Raw genomic sequence first — 15,312 nt, forward strand, 5'->3', positions numbered from 1 at the left:
GTTACCGCTAGGGTTCCTATAGAAAGACTCTAGTTGGCGCTCGTTTAGCGAATCAGCTGTACGCGTCGGGTGGCACCCGATTGACCACGTCGCCAATTGGCCAATTCAAAATAGAACTCTCTGATTGGTCAATCGTTGCTGGTTACCCTAGGCACGAATCAATATGATTGGCTGTGGTCAATCGCAACGTGGTCAAACGGGACACTCCCGTACGCGTCGCATTGTCAGGAATACTTTTATTTCCGGCTTGAACCGGAAGCTCTACGAAATGAATTCTTTTGTTGGCGCGCGTAGATGTTATAAATTTAATGCGCTAAATAACCACTAGAGCACGCGAAGCATGATGCTTTCTCGTTAACACTCAGATGTGATTTTGTTTCTACTTATAGGGGAAGAATCGGAAATCCGGTAGTTCGTCGTGTTGAAGTGGAGAAATGATACTATAACCTAACCTAAATAAAAAACGCGCCGGGTGTCCACGGTCGGCCTGTTAAACCCGTGGGCGGTTATAATTCAACGCGATGTTATTTTTTTGTATTTCGTACAATCGTATTTTTGCTTGGAAAAATAAAATAACACTGCGCTTTTGAAAATTTTTCGTACTCCGAAAATCTACGATTTAAGTTCTCACTTTGAATATACACATCTTGTCGAAAAGTAAATTTCTAACCTCGAGGGTATTAAATATTTTGCAAAAATAAATATAATTCTTGTCGATTATATCGTTATATTCGCTATAATTTAATGTATTAATATTTAATGTTACTTTTATTATATTTTTATAGACTCATCATTTTCATTATTAACGAGAAAAGTGTTGAAAGGATATACATTGTTTCACGTTATGGCAGAGGAAAAGAAAGGAATTGCGGTAACACACATGCCACACCATATGCAGCAAAAATTGTGTCAAACTCGACCGCCTTATAGACAAGGAAAAAAATTGACAGCAGTCAAGGTAGCATTGGGGGCTTGTATCCTACTCTAAAATCAAATTTCTATTCTATTCATCTTGTTAGGAATAATCTTATATATTATATTATATGAGATTAAAAAAATATCAAATTTATCTATATTAATAGTTGTATTTGCATATGTGTGTGCAATTATAATAATAATAATTACTGAATTTTAACCAAATTTTTCAGCTTTACTTTTATGGAAATGCACTATATTTTTTTTATTAATGCTATATATATATATATATATATATATATATATATGTATATATGTGTTTATTTATTTATTTTTTTGTATCATACATTTTACTGTTATTAATATCAATTGATAGAAAATATATAACAATTATATTTTTCCATTAATTTATATATTAACTTCAAACATGTTATATCGTTTATATATATATATATATATATATATATATATATATATATATATATAATAATAATAATAACTTTGAATACTTTAAATTATATACGAATGAAAATTTTTTTTAAGAATTATATTAATAAATGATTATATATGTCATCTGCAACATTTCCTTGACATAGTAGCTCTGTGTAATAGGTTTATACAATTAACGATGAATCACAGCATTTACTAATATGTGGAGTACCAAAAGTGCAATTGGGAGAAGAAGTGGGAAAACTTGTTTATCCTTATGGAGATATAAAGGCAATTCAATTGGTGACGGAATATCCTTCAGAGGAATTTACAGATACGTATCACGTACATTACACACATATTCAAAGTGCAAGGTATATATTTTCTTATCAAAGAAACAATATTTAGCAAATTATTAATTTTTAACTGAATGATTCTCTGCATAGGGTAGCAAAACGATTGCTTGATAATAAAAATTTTTTTGGTGGGATTCTGCATGTTTTTTATGTCCCTGAATTAGAAACTCTTGCAGAAACAAAAGCAAAACTTATACAACGCCGAAAAGATGTAGCAATACACATAAAAAGAAATCAGCAGGACTTAACGAATCCGACAAAATTTGTTCCAAAGTATGTTTTATTAATAATGACATTTTGTACATACAGTAAAAATTATATAATAATATACAATAAATATTGTGTAACCTTGTAATGTGATATATAAGTACATTATTTTAGAAATTATATGAATATGTTACAACATAGTCTCAAATTAATATTAAATATGTAATTATAGAGAACAGTATCATAGAAGAAAGAAAAATCCTGCTTTGCCCCTCACTGAAGAACGACTTAAACATTGCTACCCAGGAGAAACATTGTCATCTATTTGCAATGGAATACCTCAGAACATAGATCCACGACTTGTGTCTGAACCTCGTTTACCGATAAACTGGAATTGCAACAGTAGTATCGCATCTGGTTCAGAATCATTATCGGCACCGTATCAACCGACTGAAGCAGTGATACAGACAGGCATTCAGCAGTCAAACAAAAATCCAAAATTAAACATGCAAAAGAGAAAGAATTACAAAGGCCAATATATCAACAATGATGTAAAAGTTAAAATTGTTCGCCCACGGTTGATAGATACCAGAAATATAGCGAAATCAAATTCTGTTGAAAAAACGAATATGTTTTATAACGTAAAGAAAATAGAGAACAGAATAACAGTGAAGTTATTAGAAAAATCTGATACTGCAAAGAAGAAGATAGTTATAAAAGATCCAAAGTATATATATCCATAATATATTTGTACATATAGAATATCTCAAATTTCCACTTTAAAATATAATAAGTACAAATTGGTAACTGACATTAACTGACGTTTTCATACTGTAAAACAACATGGTATTCTCTTGAGATATCCTATATGTTTTGTACATTATAAATTTTTTTTATTCCACACATGTATATCTTAAATTTTATATTTATGTTAATCTCATTTTTGTATGTATTTTCAGTGTAACGCATCTAATACAATCCAGCAAAGATCTTCAACATTCGATTCAAGCGGCGAAATCTCAAATTCGCGCAGCGATGCAGAAACATGACACTTAAATATGTTTTAAAAACTGAATTATTAATGAATATAAATTTGATATAGAGATTTTTATATTTTACAATTGTGTTTATTTTAAAATTAATATAAACTCATTTTTAAAATTGCAATTGTGATAACATTTAAAATATATCTAATTACTGTTTTCTTTCTCTATTTTATTTTTTTTTATTTTAAAATAAATTAGTGTTGAGATAGAAAGAGAGACTTAAATGTCATTTTGTCTCTCTTTCTCTTTCACTTAAATAAAAACTGTAGTATTTGGATCCCAATGATGATTTTTAGTTTTTGCATTGTACATCTTGCATGGTGGTGTATTCTCTTGTTGTATTTTAGTAGATGCAGTCTTATTTCTTAATAAATATTGTGGTGAGTTTATTCTTTGTACTTGATCATTATTAGATCGATTGCCAAAAGGTGTTCGATTCTAAAAAAAAAAGAAAACTGCTTATTAATATTTGCAAACATAATATAACTTTACACATATGTATATGATTTCATGACATCATAAATTACCATTTTATTTTCAAGGTTAAGAGTCTTTTTTTCATTTGATGTAACTGTATCATCTATCTTGGCATTCTTCTTTCTTCTTGCAATATCTCCCTTCTTCTGACAATCTCCTTCTATCTTTATTGGTTTTGGTAAAGTACTAATTGTAGCACATTCATCAAACATTATAATTATATCTTCTCTAGCTTTTTTTTGTGGTAACTTTTCTACAATATTTTCCTTCTCTTTCTTACCTGTAATATCTTCTTCTGATGATACTGAATCATGCCATACTTCACTTTCATCATCCTTTATATGTATTGTTTCCATATCATGTTCAATATCTTCGCAATCATTCTTTATATCTGTATCATCTTTGTTTTTATCAGTCGCAGCTATCTGTTCGTCTGATGATATTAATGATTTTTCCTCTTCATTTTTGCATTTTAAATTCTTAATAACTGTAACTTCCTCCTCATTTTCAAAAACACTTGAATCAGAATCAGATTGTTGGGGTGTGCAGAATATATGTGATTCATCCTGTTTCTCCACATCTAATGTTTCCGAGGTTCCCGAAATTACATTGGGTAACAATTGTATTTTTGGAATATTAAGTGATGTATTAATTTCTTGATGTGATTTTGTTGGTTTATAAATATCCGATTCATAACTGCCTCTGCGATGTAAAGTTTCTTGCGATCGCGCTTTTATTAACGCAAGGGATTTCGGTTTTAAAAGAGGCGTTCTATCGAAGTCTGCAGCTGGAGATCTAGGATCTAATCCCAAAATTACGTAACGGTCGTTATCAATTGGTGTAATATGTTTTGGATCCTTTTCGATATTAATATTTGGTGTTAAATAATCTTGTGTTCCATCCTATATATAACAGATATACATTATAAATATGAATAATTTTTATCCTGAGAAGTCGGATTAAGTTTGCTTGTAAAACTAATAATTTATATACATATAATGAATGTGCATAAAATGTTTGCATATTAAAAAATTAAGTTGTTAATTAATAGTATTATTGGATATACAAATATTGAAATTTTGAGAAATCTAATTATGCAACAGTTTCATTCATTCAATAATGAGAAAAAAAAAGATATAATGTATTAAATATTAGGTAACACATACTGATTCTGATCCCTGATCACTATCTATTAATTTTATAAAACATTTTTTTGGTGTTAGAGGTGGCATCACTACATCCATATTGGTTTCGAGATATTTTTTTTTCTGTAAATACTCTGGAATTGCACTAGGTGCTCTTTTGGTCAATGGAATTGGAGTACAATTCACCTATTTAAGTATTGAAATATATTAATTAAATGTTTTTTTTTTCATTAGAATATTATAACTGTGAAGATATAATGTAATAAAAGTTTTTCTCCCTTATCCTATTATCGCTAAAAATTTACCTCAATTGGAGTTCTTGAGATTCCTACTGAAATTGAACGCGGATCACACAGTACTCTTTTTTCAGGTAATGTTGATATGCACATACTATTATCTTGTGTAACTGTCTGTTATATAAATATATATATTTAGAGCATGAAATTAAATATATAATACATACAAATTTTCTCTCCATATATATAATTAAATTGTTATTAATTTTACCTCAATAGGGGTTCTTGCAATTCCTGCTGAAATTGAACGTGGATCGCAAAGTATCCTTTTATCGGGTAATGTTGGTGTGTACATACTGTTGTCTTGTGTAGCTAACTGCTGCATAAAATATATTATTCATATGCTTTTTTTGATACAATATAAAAGTATAAATATAACACAACAAAATTATATAAATATTAAAAATTATATAAAAAAAAATAATAAATAAGAAAATTATGAGGATTTTACTTCAATAGGAGTTCTTAAGATTCCTGTTGAAACTGAACGTGGATCACACAGCACCTTTTTTAATGTTGGTGTATACATATTATCACCTGTAGCTACTTGCTGCTTAACTGTTTGTAGCTCATCGCTTTCTTTTTGGCCTTCATTAGTGCGAGACAACTTGGTCATATAATTGCCCATTATATATCTAAATCAATATTATGAGAATTATTTTGTGAAACTTCCATTTCTCTCTTGCAAGAAAAAAACCAAATGGACAACAAAAAATATCTCTGTTTTATAATATAATAAACAGAGAGATCGCAAATATAATAATGATTGAATATAATAAAATTAATTTGTAGAAAAATTTATAAATATCTAGAATTATGAACAAAATAGTTTCAAATAAATGTTTGCGTTTAAATTATATGGAAACATAACAGACATGTGACTCCAATGAAAGAGTACGAATTTCAGTGTCTCGGTTTTTGATGATTAAACTTATTGTAAACTAATTCCGTATTTTTCACATAATTACTTTCATTTAATATTATTTATATTCAATTAAAATAAATTATATAGCATAACGTACGTATACAATTTGCACAACACACAGAACGTAAGACAGAATCGGACGTTTGCAAATTTAACCAACGGATTTTAAATCGCTGTTTATTTTCAAAATTAAAATAATGCCAATCTCGATAGAGAGGTGAAAATCAAGTATTGCCAACGTAATGAAATAAACCAATCACGTGTCTAATGAGAAATCATACTCGTAAAGTAAAATAGCATTTAATTGACCAATCAGGACAAAAGCAGCAAAGATTCTTTTGTTTTGATTGGTCGATTCAAGGCTACTCCGAGACTTTTCGCGAGAGGCGTTGTTTTCTGGACCACGAGATAATTATTTCCGACACGCGAATTCGGATCTCTTATTTTTCCTAATCTTCGGTCTTTTGGCTATTTTGTGTTGACATTTAGAGGTTAAAAATATATGAGTATTTGTGGCGAAAGATTTTACAAGGGTTGGGACCACTTTCTTTCTTCTTTGATTTACTTAAATCAATCTTTGACCCTTGCCTTTTCTCCAGGGGATCGAGATATTTCTCATTTTCAAACCTTGTACGCGTGTACAAAGGCATAAAGCGAGAATTGTGATCGAAATCGAGATAATTAGTCTGTTGCTTTTACGCGATTGCCCCATCGCAATATATACATTTATATGGTTCTAAAAATTTGCGTTTGATAGAAAAATAATGTGAAATTTTGTCCACGAAACGATTGACAGGGAAACTGCAGAAGATTTGCATCGGTCGCAACATGCTGAAAATTTTCAAGTGCCTTCAATGTGGCTCGATCTTTGATCGTCCTTCGCAATTGAAGTATCATTATCGGAATAAACATCTGGGAGAAAAATCTCACGTATGCCAAATATGCGAGAAAGCTTTCTTCCGTAAAGCAGACTTGCGTATGCACTTGAATATTCATCTAGGTACGAATTTTTATATCTGTGAAGTCTGTGGAAAAAAATTCAATCATATATCGAATCTTATAAGGCACTGTAGAATACACACAGGTAAAGTATTGAATATCTAATACACGATAGATTTCTAGATTTAGTTAGAAATTATAAATTTAACTAAAAACATAAATTTTTTTTATATTGGAACATGTATAAAATAAAAAAAATTATGATTTGCTAAAAAAAATACACAAGTATGAAAATATAATAACTAAAAACAAGTATTTTTATTTGTCACATGCAGGAATTAAGCCATATGTATGTCCAATTTGTGATAAACGTTTCACGCAAATTTCTTCGTTAGCAAAACACAAACAAATACATACACCAAAGGACTTTACACAGCAGTATTGTAATCCTAGTCTTATCAATAATAAATTACAAACCAAGGATTGTGCATTGAATGAGAATGAGGTAACAATTCATTACTTTTATTGATGTTATTTAAATTATTAATTTATTTATATTATATTATTGTAATAGAAATTTTTAAGTATTGCAACAAAGCAATAATTGATTGCTAAATATCAATACTGTTGGAAAATCTTGTCAAAAAAATTTAATTGTGTTTTCTGTTCAAAAATTCAAAAGGTATATTCCAAAAGCCTTGTATTGTCAAAATGTTATAATTGACAAGAAAACTATTAAATTTATAACTTTTCAATTAATATAAATTTATAATACTTGTTAGATAATATTTGAAGTTTATAGGTTTTTATTTTAAATTTTTCAGATAAATAATGACATAAAAAATAAAAATGACGAAAAACTTTGTACAGAACAAAAATGTGTTGATCAGAATACTGCTAGAATTTCAGATATACAACCAAATAAGATAATTTTTGATAAACAAACTGATATCGATGATAAAGTATGTTTACCCTTGGGGACTGTGGTTCATGTTGGATCTAAGCAAGTGAGTATTTGATATTTTAAATTTAACTATAGTAAAATATATAGATAAAGATCTAATATAAAAGTTTGAAAAAAAATAATTTAACAAAAAATAAAAGTATAAATCGCGATTATTGCAGGACCATTTTACTGAGATTGAAGAAAGATTTAAATCCATTAATTTATCTATGAATAAAACTGTTGTTTCAAATTTTCCTCTAGATAAAACATATAATGAACAGATACAATCCAAAGATTTGATTTATCAATTTTCTAAAAACTTTTCGACACTTCTATCTCGAGATGGAGAATCAAATGCTGAGTCAAACATTCATAATGATGAAGATATTTCGAGATTAAATGATTCAGAGACATATGCAGTCCAAGAAACATGTAAAGAGACTTCCATAAACAGTGTAAAAAATTTATCAAATGAGGAAACAAATTTGCAAATCTGTTCGCAAAATTTTGATGAAATTTTAACAAACAAAAAATTTCTGCCCAAACAAATATGCAAAGAAATCGGTGAAAACAGAAAAGATAATAAATTATTAAATAATGATAATCAATTATATTTCTCTGATATAGAAATGTTGAAATCAAATGAATCACGGTATTGTCATAACACAGATTTTGTTAATGTAAATGTTAATCATACAGTGAAATCTCAACATTCTGAAAGCATTGCTGCTACTGATGCATTATATACTATTGCTAATGAAGATCAAGACAATTTATTGCAGCACAATGAGGATATTCTTAATAACTCAAATAATGCAGCATTAAATAATGAAGAGCCAATGTTGCGTTTAGTACAAACAGAAACTGGTGAGCAATTTTATGAATATATAATAAATAATTTAGAAAAAGTGCAAAATGTTTCATGCAGAAAGAATTTGGAGAATGCAACAGAAGAAGCTGCAAATGTTCTTGGAGATTGTGAAAAAATAAACTCAAATTTTAAAGAAAATAATAAAAAGAACGATCATATAGAACATCATCAAAATTTAGAAGCTCTTACTATAAATAACGAATTTAATTATGCACAGCTTGAATCTCATGGGGAGGAAAAAAATTCTTCTGTGTTATGTCATGGTGAACATTTTCAAAATTCACAACAAGCCTACAATTTTGAGAATTTGGAATTATTGGAATCGCATACGGATTTTGACAAATATGTCGAAACGAACTTTGAAGCGTTGGAAAGATTGAATTATGAAAATTATGAGAAATTTTTAGAATTGGAAGTATCGAGAATTGCCGATATCGGTGTAGAATTTTACAAAGAACCTTCGATGGTACGTTTAGTCCAAAATGATGGTGAACAGTTATTGGAACTATTACAAGATTCCCAAATTATCGAACAAGAAAATCAAAATTTCATACAAATTAATAATCTTAACAAAGACTGTTTAAACGTTTTGCAAGATAGTAATAAAATAACTGATTGTTCCAAAAGTAAGTCAGACTTTTTCACATATGTCGAAAATAATCTGTCATTAGAAGAAAATGTTAATAACAATCAAGCTGTGGAAGATAATGAAAAGTATGTAAACAGTGGTATACAACAGTTGTATAGAGACATAATTACCAATGAAAGTGTAAATAATGAGAATTGTGTTGGGACGTCAGAAAAACCGAAAAAGAAAATCACTTCAAAGAGGTTTTGTTGCTCTGTATGCAACAAAACATTCTCAACAGCCTACAATTATAGCCAGCACATAGGTATACATTTTACAGATCAACAAAAATTTCATTGTAAGGATTGTGGAATATCATTTGCATGGAAATCTACTCTGAACAAACATATTTTGAACAATCATAGCTCGGATGGGCCGCAAAAGTTCATTTGTGAGATTTGCCCAAAAGTCTATAGCACCTTGTCACAAGTTAATGTAAGTCCATTGATATATATATATATATATATATAACTTATTATCTGCCTTATTTTATATGTATCATAAAAGCAATAATTTATCTTACATAGGAACATGTGAAGAGGGATCATTTGAAGGAGCGCAATCATGTTTGCCAAACCTGTGGTAAGACTTTCTTCAAGAGATTTGACTTGAAGATTCATAGTAGAACACATACGGACGAACGTCCATACGTATGTAACGTCTGCAACAAAGGGTTTCACCATCAGAGCCATTTTATTCGTCACATGCGCATACATATGGGTGTTAAACCGTACGCTTGCAATTATTGTCCAAAGAGATTCACGCAACTCAGTGCGTTCAAACAGCACTATCAAAAGCATCCAGTACATATGGATTTTACAGATTATCAAATCGATCGTGAAAAGGATGCTCGCACTGGCTACAAACTTGTGAAATAAAATCAAGCGGATTATGCGAAATAAATCATACATCTTATTTAGCTGTAATACCAGCAATAGTACATGCAATTTCTATTTTACATTGTTATAAACTCATTAATATTTTTTTAATTAAACCATGTGAAATAATATCTATACTTATTTACTTACATCTACTTAATTTATAATTTATAGATTTATATATTTATAATGTTTAATAATTATATATATTATATAAAAAAATATATATAAAGTATCTTTTTATATTAAATTGTTATAAAATCAAGTCGCGAGATGAATGATTCTTGGTTTTTGAAATCTTATGGATGAAATTATTTAAAACGGCGTAATTTTGTGAAAGAAAATTTATAAGAAAAATTAAACGGCTGCATAAGTGCGATCGAGCGATATCGCGCGAATCGATATACACGCTTTCTTGAGCAATCGAATCCGATAGCGAGAGGAGTACATTCGCGCACTTGGCAGCCCTGCTGTGCGAAGGAAGGTGGGGGAAAGGCATGCCGTTTACGAAAACGACATAGAATGAAATAAAAGCGTGACCGGGACTCGTCGAGAGAGAGGTGTCGTTCTCCCGAGCGTGCGTTATTTCGGACGGTATTCGAAACTAAATTCAACTCTCGACTCGAAAGCCGATCGATCGCGGGCGTATCCGTTCGTTGATGGCACTATGATCGATACCATTCGCACGCACCGCAACGGCCCATGGACGTAAATTTATCATCTCGACGAAGCTGTGACTTCTCGCTAACGAAGTGACACGAAACAACGATACGCTTCTACGAGGAGGTCTCCGAGTGTTCTCTAGTGATTGTGATCTCCGGGAGGGAGGAAGGTAAAGAGAGCCACCCTTCTGATTACTATCGTTATCATCGTCGCCGCGAATAAAAACGCGTCTAATATTACGACGTGACTCACACGCCGTCCTGCTCGTGGAACGTCGAGGGTCCTCGTCCTACGCGTGTCTCGAGATAAACGACGCCCGCGCGTTCCTCACCGCCGCAGCCAGATAATCTCGTTTCCCCAGGTAGCCTCGGGGATCGCCGATTCGGCGATCCGACAATTGCGTGATACGCGAATTTAATCGGCGACCCTAACCTCACTCAACTACGATAACTCGTTCGGTCGCGCTGTCTTTCTCCCTCTCTCCCTCTCTCTCTCTCTTCCTTCCCTATTCCATCTCGCTCGCTCTTTCTCTCTCTCCTCTCTCTTCTCTGTCTCGGTCTCGGGCGCCGAGAGAGATGTCAGTTTAACGCCGACGAGAGAAAAGTCCAGTTACATACGTCGCTCTCGCGGTTGCACCCGACTGTTTCGATACAGTTGCTTGATTAATTCGCTTGATAATTACGTACGTAAGAGTTAAATCGTCCAGTTCACGGGATCCCCTTATCATCCTGATCCTGTGTCGATGACGCGATCCCTGCGCTGATTTTACGTCTCGCATTTCCATTATTCCACGCTTCTTCTCGCACTTCCGCGATTTATCGTTCCTCGAAACGATAATAGAGCCTTTTTTTCATCGCGCGAATTCGAGCGATGCTGCATTGATTTATGAGAGGCTGTATAATGTGTATTATACTTATGCTAATTATATACGCGTATAATTGTATTTCTGTGTTTACATAATGATTATGTTACAAATATCGCTTTGTTTTTCTCTCTCTTCGAGTATTTGTCATGTCGTTTTATTTTTTTCACCTTCTGCAAGTCTGTTTATTTTTCTACATTTTCTACACTCGTCCGCGAGTGTCTCGGAACTTTTCGCTCGATCACGATCTTGTATAACGATACATTGTATGTATTTTGTAAAATTCTAATTCCAACTGTCATTTCTGCGGCAACTATCGACAGATTTGGACAAATGGCCTTTAAACCGATCGTTTTATCGTATTGATACAAAACTCGTACATGACTCGTACAAATTTTTTATATCAATTATTTAAATACAATATATGTACGTTTATGCGCCTATAAGATTTTATGTGTGTATGATCTTATGTAAACAAATCAACTGTTTAATATAAATATATATGTAATGTTTTTATATGTGAATATATATTTAAAATAATATTGTATTATTTTAATAAAGGATATCACACATTTAAAGTGCAAACTTTTGTATTCCAGCAGACAAAGGGATGCCACGTAGCAAGCGTAGAGGACCTTCTAGCACAAATCATACTCCTATTGATATGTCAGTGTCTGGTGCACACGAAGACAGTTTACCTAGGCATCCTTCGAAACGATTAAGACATACCTCTAGGTAGGTTCGAGACCTGTACTTTTTACATGTATATACTTATTATTACTCTTTGGATATAAAGTTACTTCTACAATATAATTTCACATGTTGATAACATTTTATATAGTCATATTTTTTTATAAAGAAATTGAGAACAATTATTAATGTTAAGAATATTATTTCAACTATATTCACAATATTTTATTTATTGTAATACTTTCTTATCACTATATATGTGACTTATGTAAAGAAACTTGTAAAATATTTTTTACAATATATGAACGATATTTTTGTACATATATAGTGCCAGAAGATATGCAAAAACTGATGATATATCCAATGCGTCGGCGTTTTCTCAAAAACGTTGCATTACTTGGTTTAGAGAGTATACCTCTCCAGACGATCCAGATACTCTTGGACCAGAAGGAATGGAGAAATTTTGCGAGGATATTGGTGTAGAACCCGAAAACGTAGTAATGCTCGTTCTCGCATACAGAATGAACGCTCGTCAAATGGGCTTTTTCACTTTGAGCGAATGGCTGAAGGGTTTCTCGGAACTTCAGTGCGATTCTATTAGTAAAGTACAACAAAAGCTCGAGTACCTAAGGAATCAATTAAACGATCCACACACGTTTAAAGGGATTTATAGATATGCTTACGACTTTGCCCGAGTACGTGCGATGTTATCAGAACACACACAAATACGCATCATAGATGTGTACAAATGTAATGTAGATACATTTGGATATATCCCTGTACAGCGTTCCTGATTTGTTTCACTTTAATTTTGCAGGACAAAGATCAACGAAGTATGGACATGGATACCGCAAAAGTAATGCTACAGCTACTTTTGGGGAAACATTGGCCACTGTTCACACAGTTTGCTCAGTTCCTAGATCAATCCAAGTACAAAGTGATCAATAAGGATCAATGGTGCAACATATTAGAATTTTCACGTACAATCAATCATGATTTATCTAATTATGATTTAGACGGAGCGTGTAAGTGTATACAAGAAAAATGCTTATGCTGACTCTATAAAAAGCATAAGAGATTATCTGGCATACATCTTTTATTAATAATGTATGATTCTAGGGCCAGTAATGCTCGACGAGTTTGTTGAGTGGTTAAAAATTCATCGAGGCGAGGCATCGTCATCGATAGAAGCGAGAGGCAGCTGAAAGATCTTGTAAGAATAGTCCATTGAAATAAGAACGATTCGTTTCTTTGTCATGATATTCTGTTAATAACAAAATTTCCGTTCATAAATCACAATCTCACAACACTTAAGTTATCATCATTTGTACTAATTTTCTTTTCTTTTTTTAAGAAGTAATAATGTATTGTAAGTAGCTTAATATGATTTTCAGTATCTTCGATACGGACTCGGCTGAAAATCTTCGTTTGATATCGCTCTCAGTTATTTATCACCATTTACAAATTAATCCTCCAGGATTTGTCGCAGAAAAACTCTTGTGATTAAAAATAAAACTATTTTGATAAGAGAGAGAGGTTTACTTGTGCAATTTGTAAAGATAATTTGAGATATCATAAATTCAAGGATAAGTAACTTGGGATAATGCAACTTTTTGAAATTGTGTAATATTTAAGATAATGATTGCCATTTGACTTCCAGTGATTGTAGACTGCACATTTTATGTCAATGCAGAATTATAAAGATTCTTTTTTACTCATTATTTTCTCAATAATATTATATATCTATATATCATTTAAATAAATTGATAACGGCCATACTTTTACATGGCTTTCACATTTTCACATTCCGTGTCATTAAATTAATATCGAAAATACATTTTTATAAACATTCACAATTTCTTGACAAATTTTGTTAGTTCATTTTTCACTTTCTGTTGCAAATCTTATGTAATACTGACATTTTCTACAAAATTTAGGTATGTATAATATTGTCAATCGGAAACATTTAAGAAATACATGAATATCACTAAGTAGAGATCATTGGTGAAAAAAATAAGACGTACATTATGCAGGTGCTGTTACAACGTTTAGTATTCCTAAAAATGGTACCACAAAATGTCAATATCATGTGCTATTTAGTCAAAATTAAGTATAATTCCTGTAAATGCTAAAATTATGAATGTACATTAGAATAACGAATTCTTATTAAAACACAATAATATTTATTAAATGCAACTATTTCTCGATCTTTACCGATATCACAGTTTGCTTTATGAATGACAGGGAGGAAGCAAAATTTACTAACAAGAGATAGACTTATTTTGTAATTATTCACGTACAAAAATTTCCCTGTTAATACACGTCTAGATATAAAAATAATATTGTTTTATCCAGTAGTATTAACAATGTATGTATCTAAATCGACTATTATCTCATTCAATTTCTGCTATCATCTCATATCTCGAATCTTCAAGAGACTATATGTCGAATCACATACACACACACGTCACCAAAAATTCTTGAGAATTTCGAAATCTGTGTGTGGTGGTTGTATAAAATAACTATATAAAATATATTAGTTTGATAAAATGCGCTAACATAACTCTCATTTAATGAATTTATGAAATTGACTTTTGAATTTATATATGTCAATATATATAAAAAGTTACCTATAAATCAATTTAATGAAACGCAAGGAGATACAAATAGCAATCGACAATATTGATCATGGGATTTCATTTAATCTTTAGTACCACTTTGAAAATACCAATTTCTGAATATTTTTTTTCTTGTACATGTACCTCTATTATAAATGATTGCAATTAGTACTATATGCATATAAACAATGCATATAATTTTTGCATTTCTCTCATAGCTTTTGAATACAATAAATACAAAATTTTTGGAAAGAAGATATTCATTGAGTATTTGTAGATTTACATGTTGCAAGTAAGTTAAAAATGTAAATTATAATACGTTCCAGTCTGTTGCAATATTACTGCCATCACTGGAGAATGTAATGTATTGGATGATATAATGAGGAGTGAATAAAATACCTTTTCCAATATTTCGTTTATT

The 15,312-nt window shown here is 30.9% G+C and overlaps 4 protein-coding genes across 14 annotated transcripts; 3 read left to right on the forward strand and 1 right to left on the reverse strand.

The window, feature by feature from the left end:
- The first annotated feature begins 301 nt into the window (after positions 1–301).
- On the forward strand, positions 302–3,342 carry LOC145973376 (uncharacterized). 2 transcript variants are annotated; one of them, XM_083102699.1, is made up of 6 exons: positions 302–677; positions 786–958; positions 1,528–1,718; positions 1,791–1,973; positions 2,140–2,634; positions 2,867–3,342. In XM_083102699.1, exons 2-6 carry the CDS (start codon positions 845–847, stop codon positions 2,961–2,963), a joined length of 1,080 nt encoding a protein of 359 aa, XP_082958825.1. In that variant the 5' UTR covers positions 302–677; positions 786–844; the 3' UTR covers positions 2,964–3,342. The 2 variants fall into 2 exon arrangements, with proteins under 2 accessions (XP_082958825.1, XP_082958824.1); XM_083102698.1 differs by having other exon boundaries at positions 302–657.
- LOC145973374 (uncharacterized) lies at positions 1,969–11,534 on the reverse strand. 4 transcript variants are annotated; one of them, XM_083102689.1, is made up of 7 exons: positions 11,408–11,534; positions 5,323–5,506; positions 5,083–5,187; positions 4,881–4,985; positions 4,597–4,761; positions 3,481–4,332; positions 1,969–3,391 (listed from the first exon to the last, which is right to left on the reverse strand). In XM_083102689.1, exons 1-7 carry the CDS (start codon positions 11,503–11,505, stop codon positions 3,206–3,208), a joined length of 1,695 nt encoding a protein of 564 aa, XP_082958815.1. In that variant the 5' UTR covers positions 11,506–11,534; the 3' UTR covers positions 1,969–3,205. The 4 variants fall into 4 exon arrangements, with proteins under 4 accessions (XP_082958815.1, XP_082958814.1, XP_082958816.1 ...); XM_083102688.1 differs by having other exon boundaries at positions 5,083–5,190; positions 11,408–11,533; XM_083102690.1 differs by lacking the exon at positions 11,408–11,534 and adding an exon at positions 5,894–6,311 and having other exon boundaries at positions 5,083–5,190.
- Positions 6,236–10,323, forward strand: LOC145973372 (uncharacterized). The gene is made up of 5 exons (XM_083102686.1): positions 6,236–6,880; positions 7,071–7,240; positions 7,560–7,742; positions 7,861–9,615; positions 9,708–10,323. The coding sequence occupies exons 1-5, from the start codon at positions 6,625–6,627 to the stop codon at positions 10,056–10,058; spliced, it is 2,715 nt and encodes a 904-aa protein (XP_082958812.1). The 5' UTR covers positions 6,236–6,624; the 3' UTR covers positions 10,059–10,323.
- Positions 10,515–15,301, forward strand: Sccro4 (DCN1-like protein SCCRO4). Of its 7 annotated transcripts, XM_083102706.1 has the most exons (6): positions 11,866–12,009; positions 12,183–12,318; positions 12,602–12,968; positions 13,091–13,298; positions 13,393–13,486; positions 13,668–15,301. In XM_083102706.1, the coding sequence occupies exons 1-5, from the start codon at positions 11,964–11,966 to the stop codon at positions 13,476–13,478; spliced, it is 843 nt and encodes a 280-aa protein (XP_082958832.1). In that variant the 5' UTR covers positions 11,866–11,963; the 3' UTR covers positions 13,479–13,486; positions 13,668–15,301. The 7 variants fall into 7 exon arrangements, with proteins under 7 accessions (XP_082958833.1, XP_082958835.1, XP_082958836.1 ...); XM_083102707.1 differs by lacking the exon at positions 11,866–12,009 and adding an exon at positions 10,515–10,890 and having other exon boundaries at positions 13,393–15,301; XM_083102709.1 differs by lacking the exon at positions 11,866–12,009 and adding an exon at positions 10,515–10,890 and having other exon boundaries at positions 12,186–12,318; positions 13,393–15,301.
- Positions 15,302–15,312: the final 11 nt, after the last annotated feature.

The sequence above is a fragment of the Camponotus vicinus genome, unplaced genomic scaffold, assembly GCF_025532165.1.
Source record: "Camponotus vicinus isolate PSW18456_S1 unplaced genomic scaffold, iyCamVici1.0 SCAF_6, whole genome shotgun sequence".
Lineage (NCBI taxonomy): Eukaryota > Metazoa > Arthropoda > Insecta > Hymenoptera > Formicidae > Camponotus > Camponotus vicinus.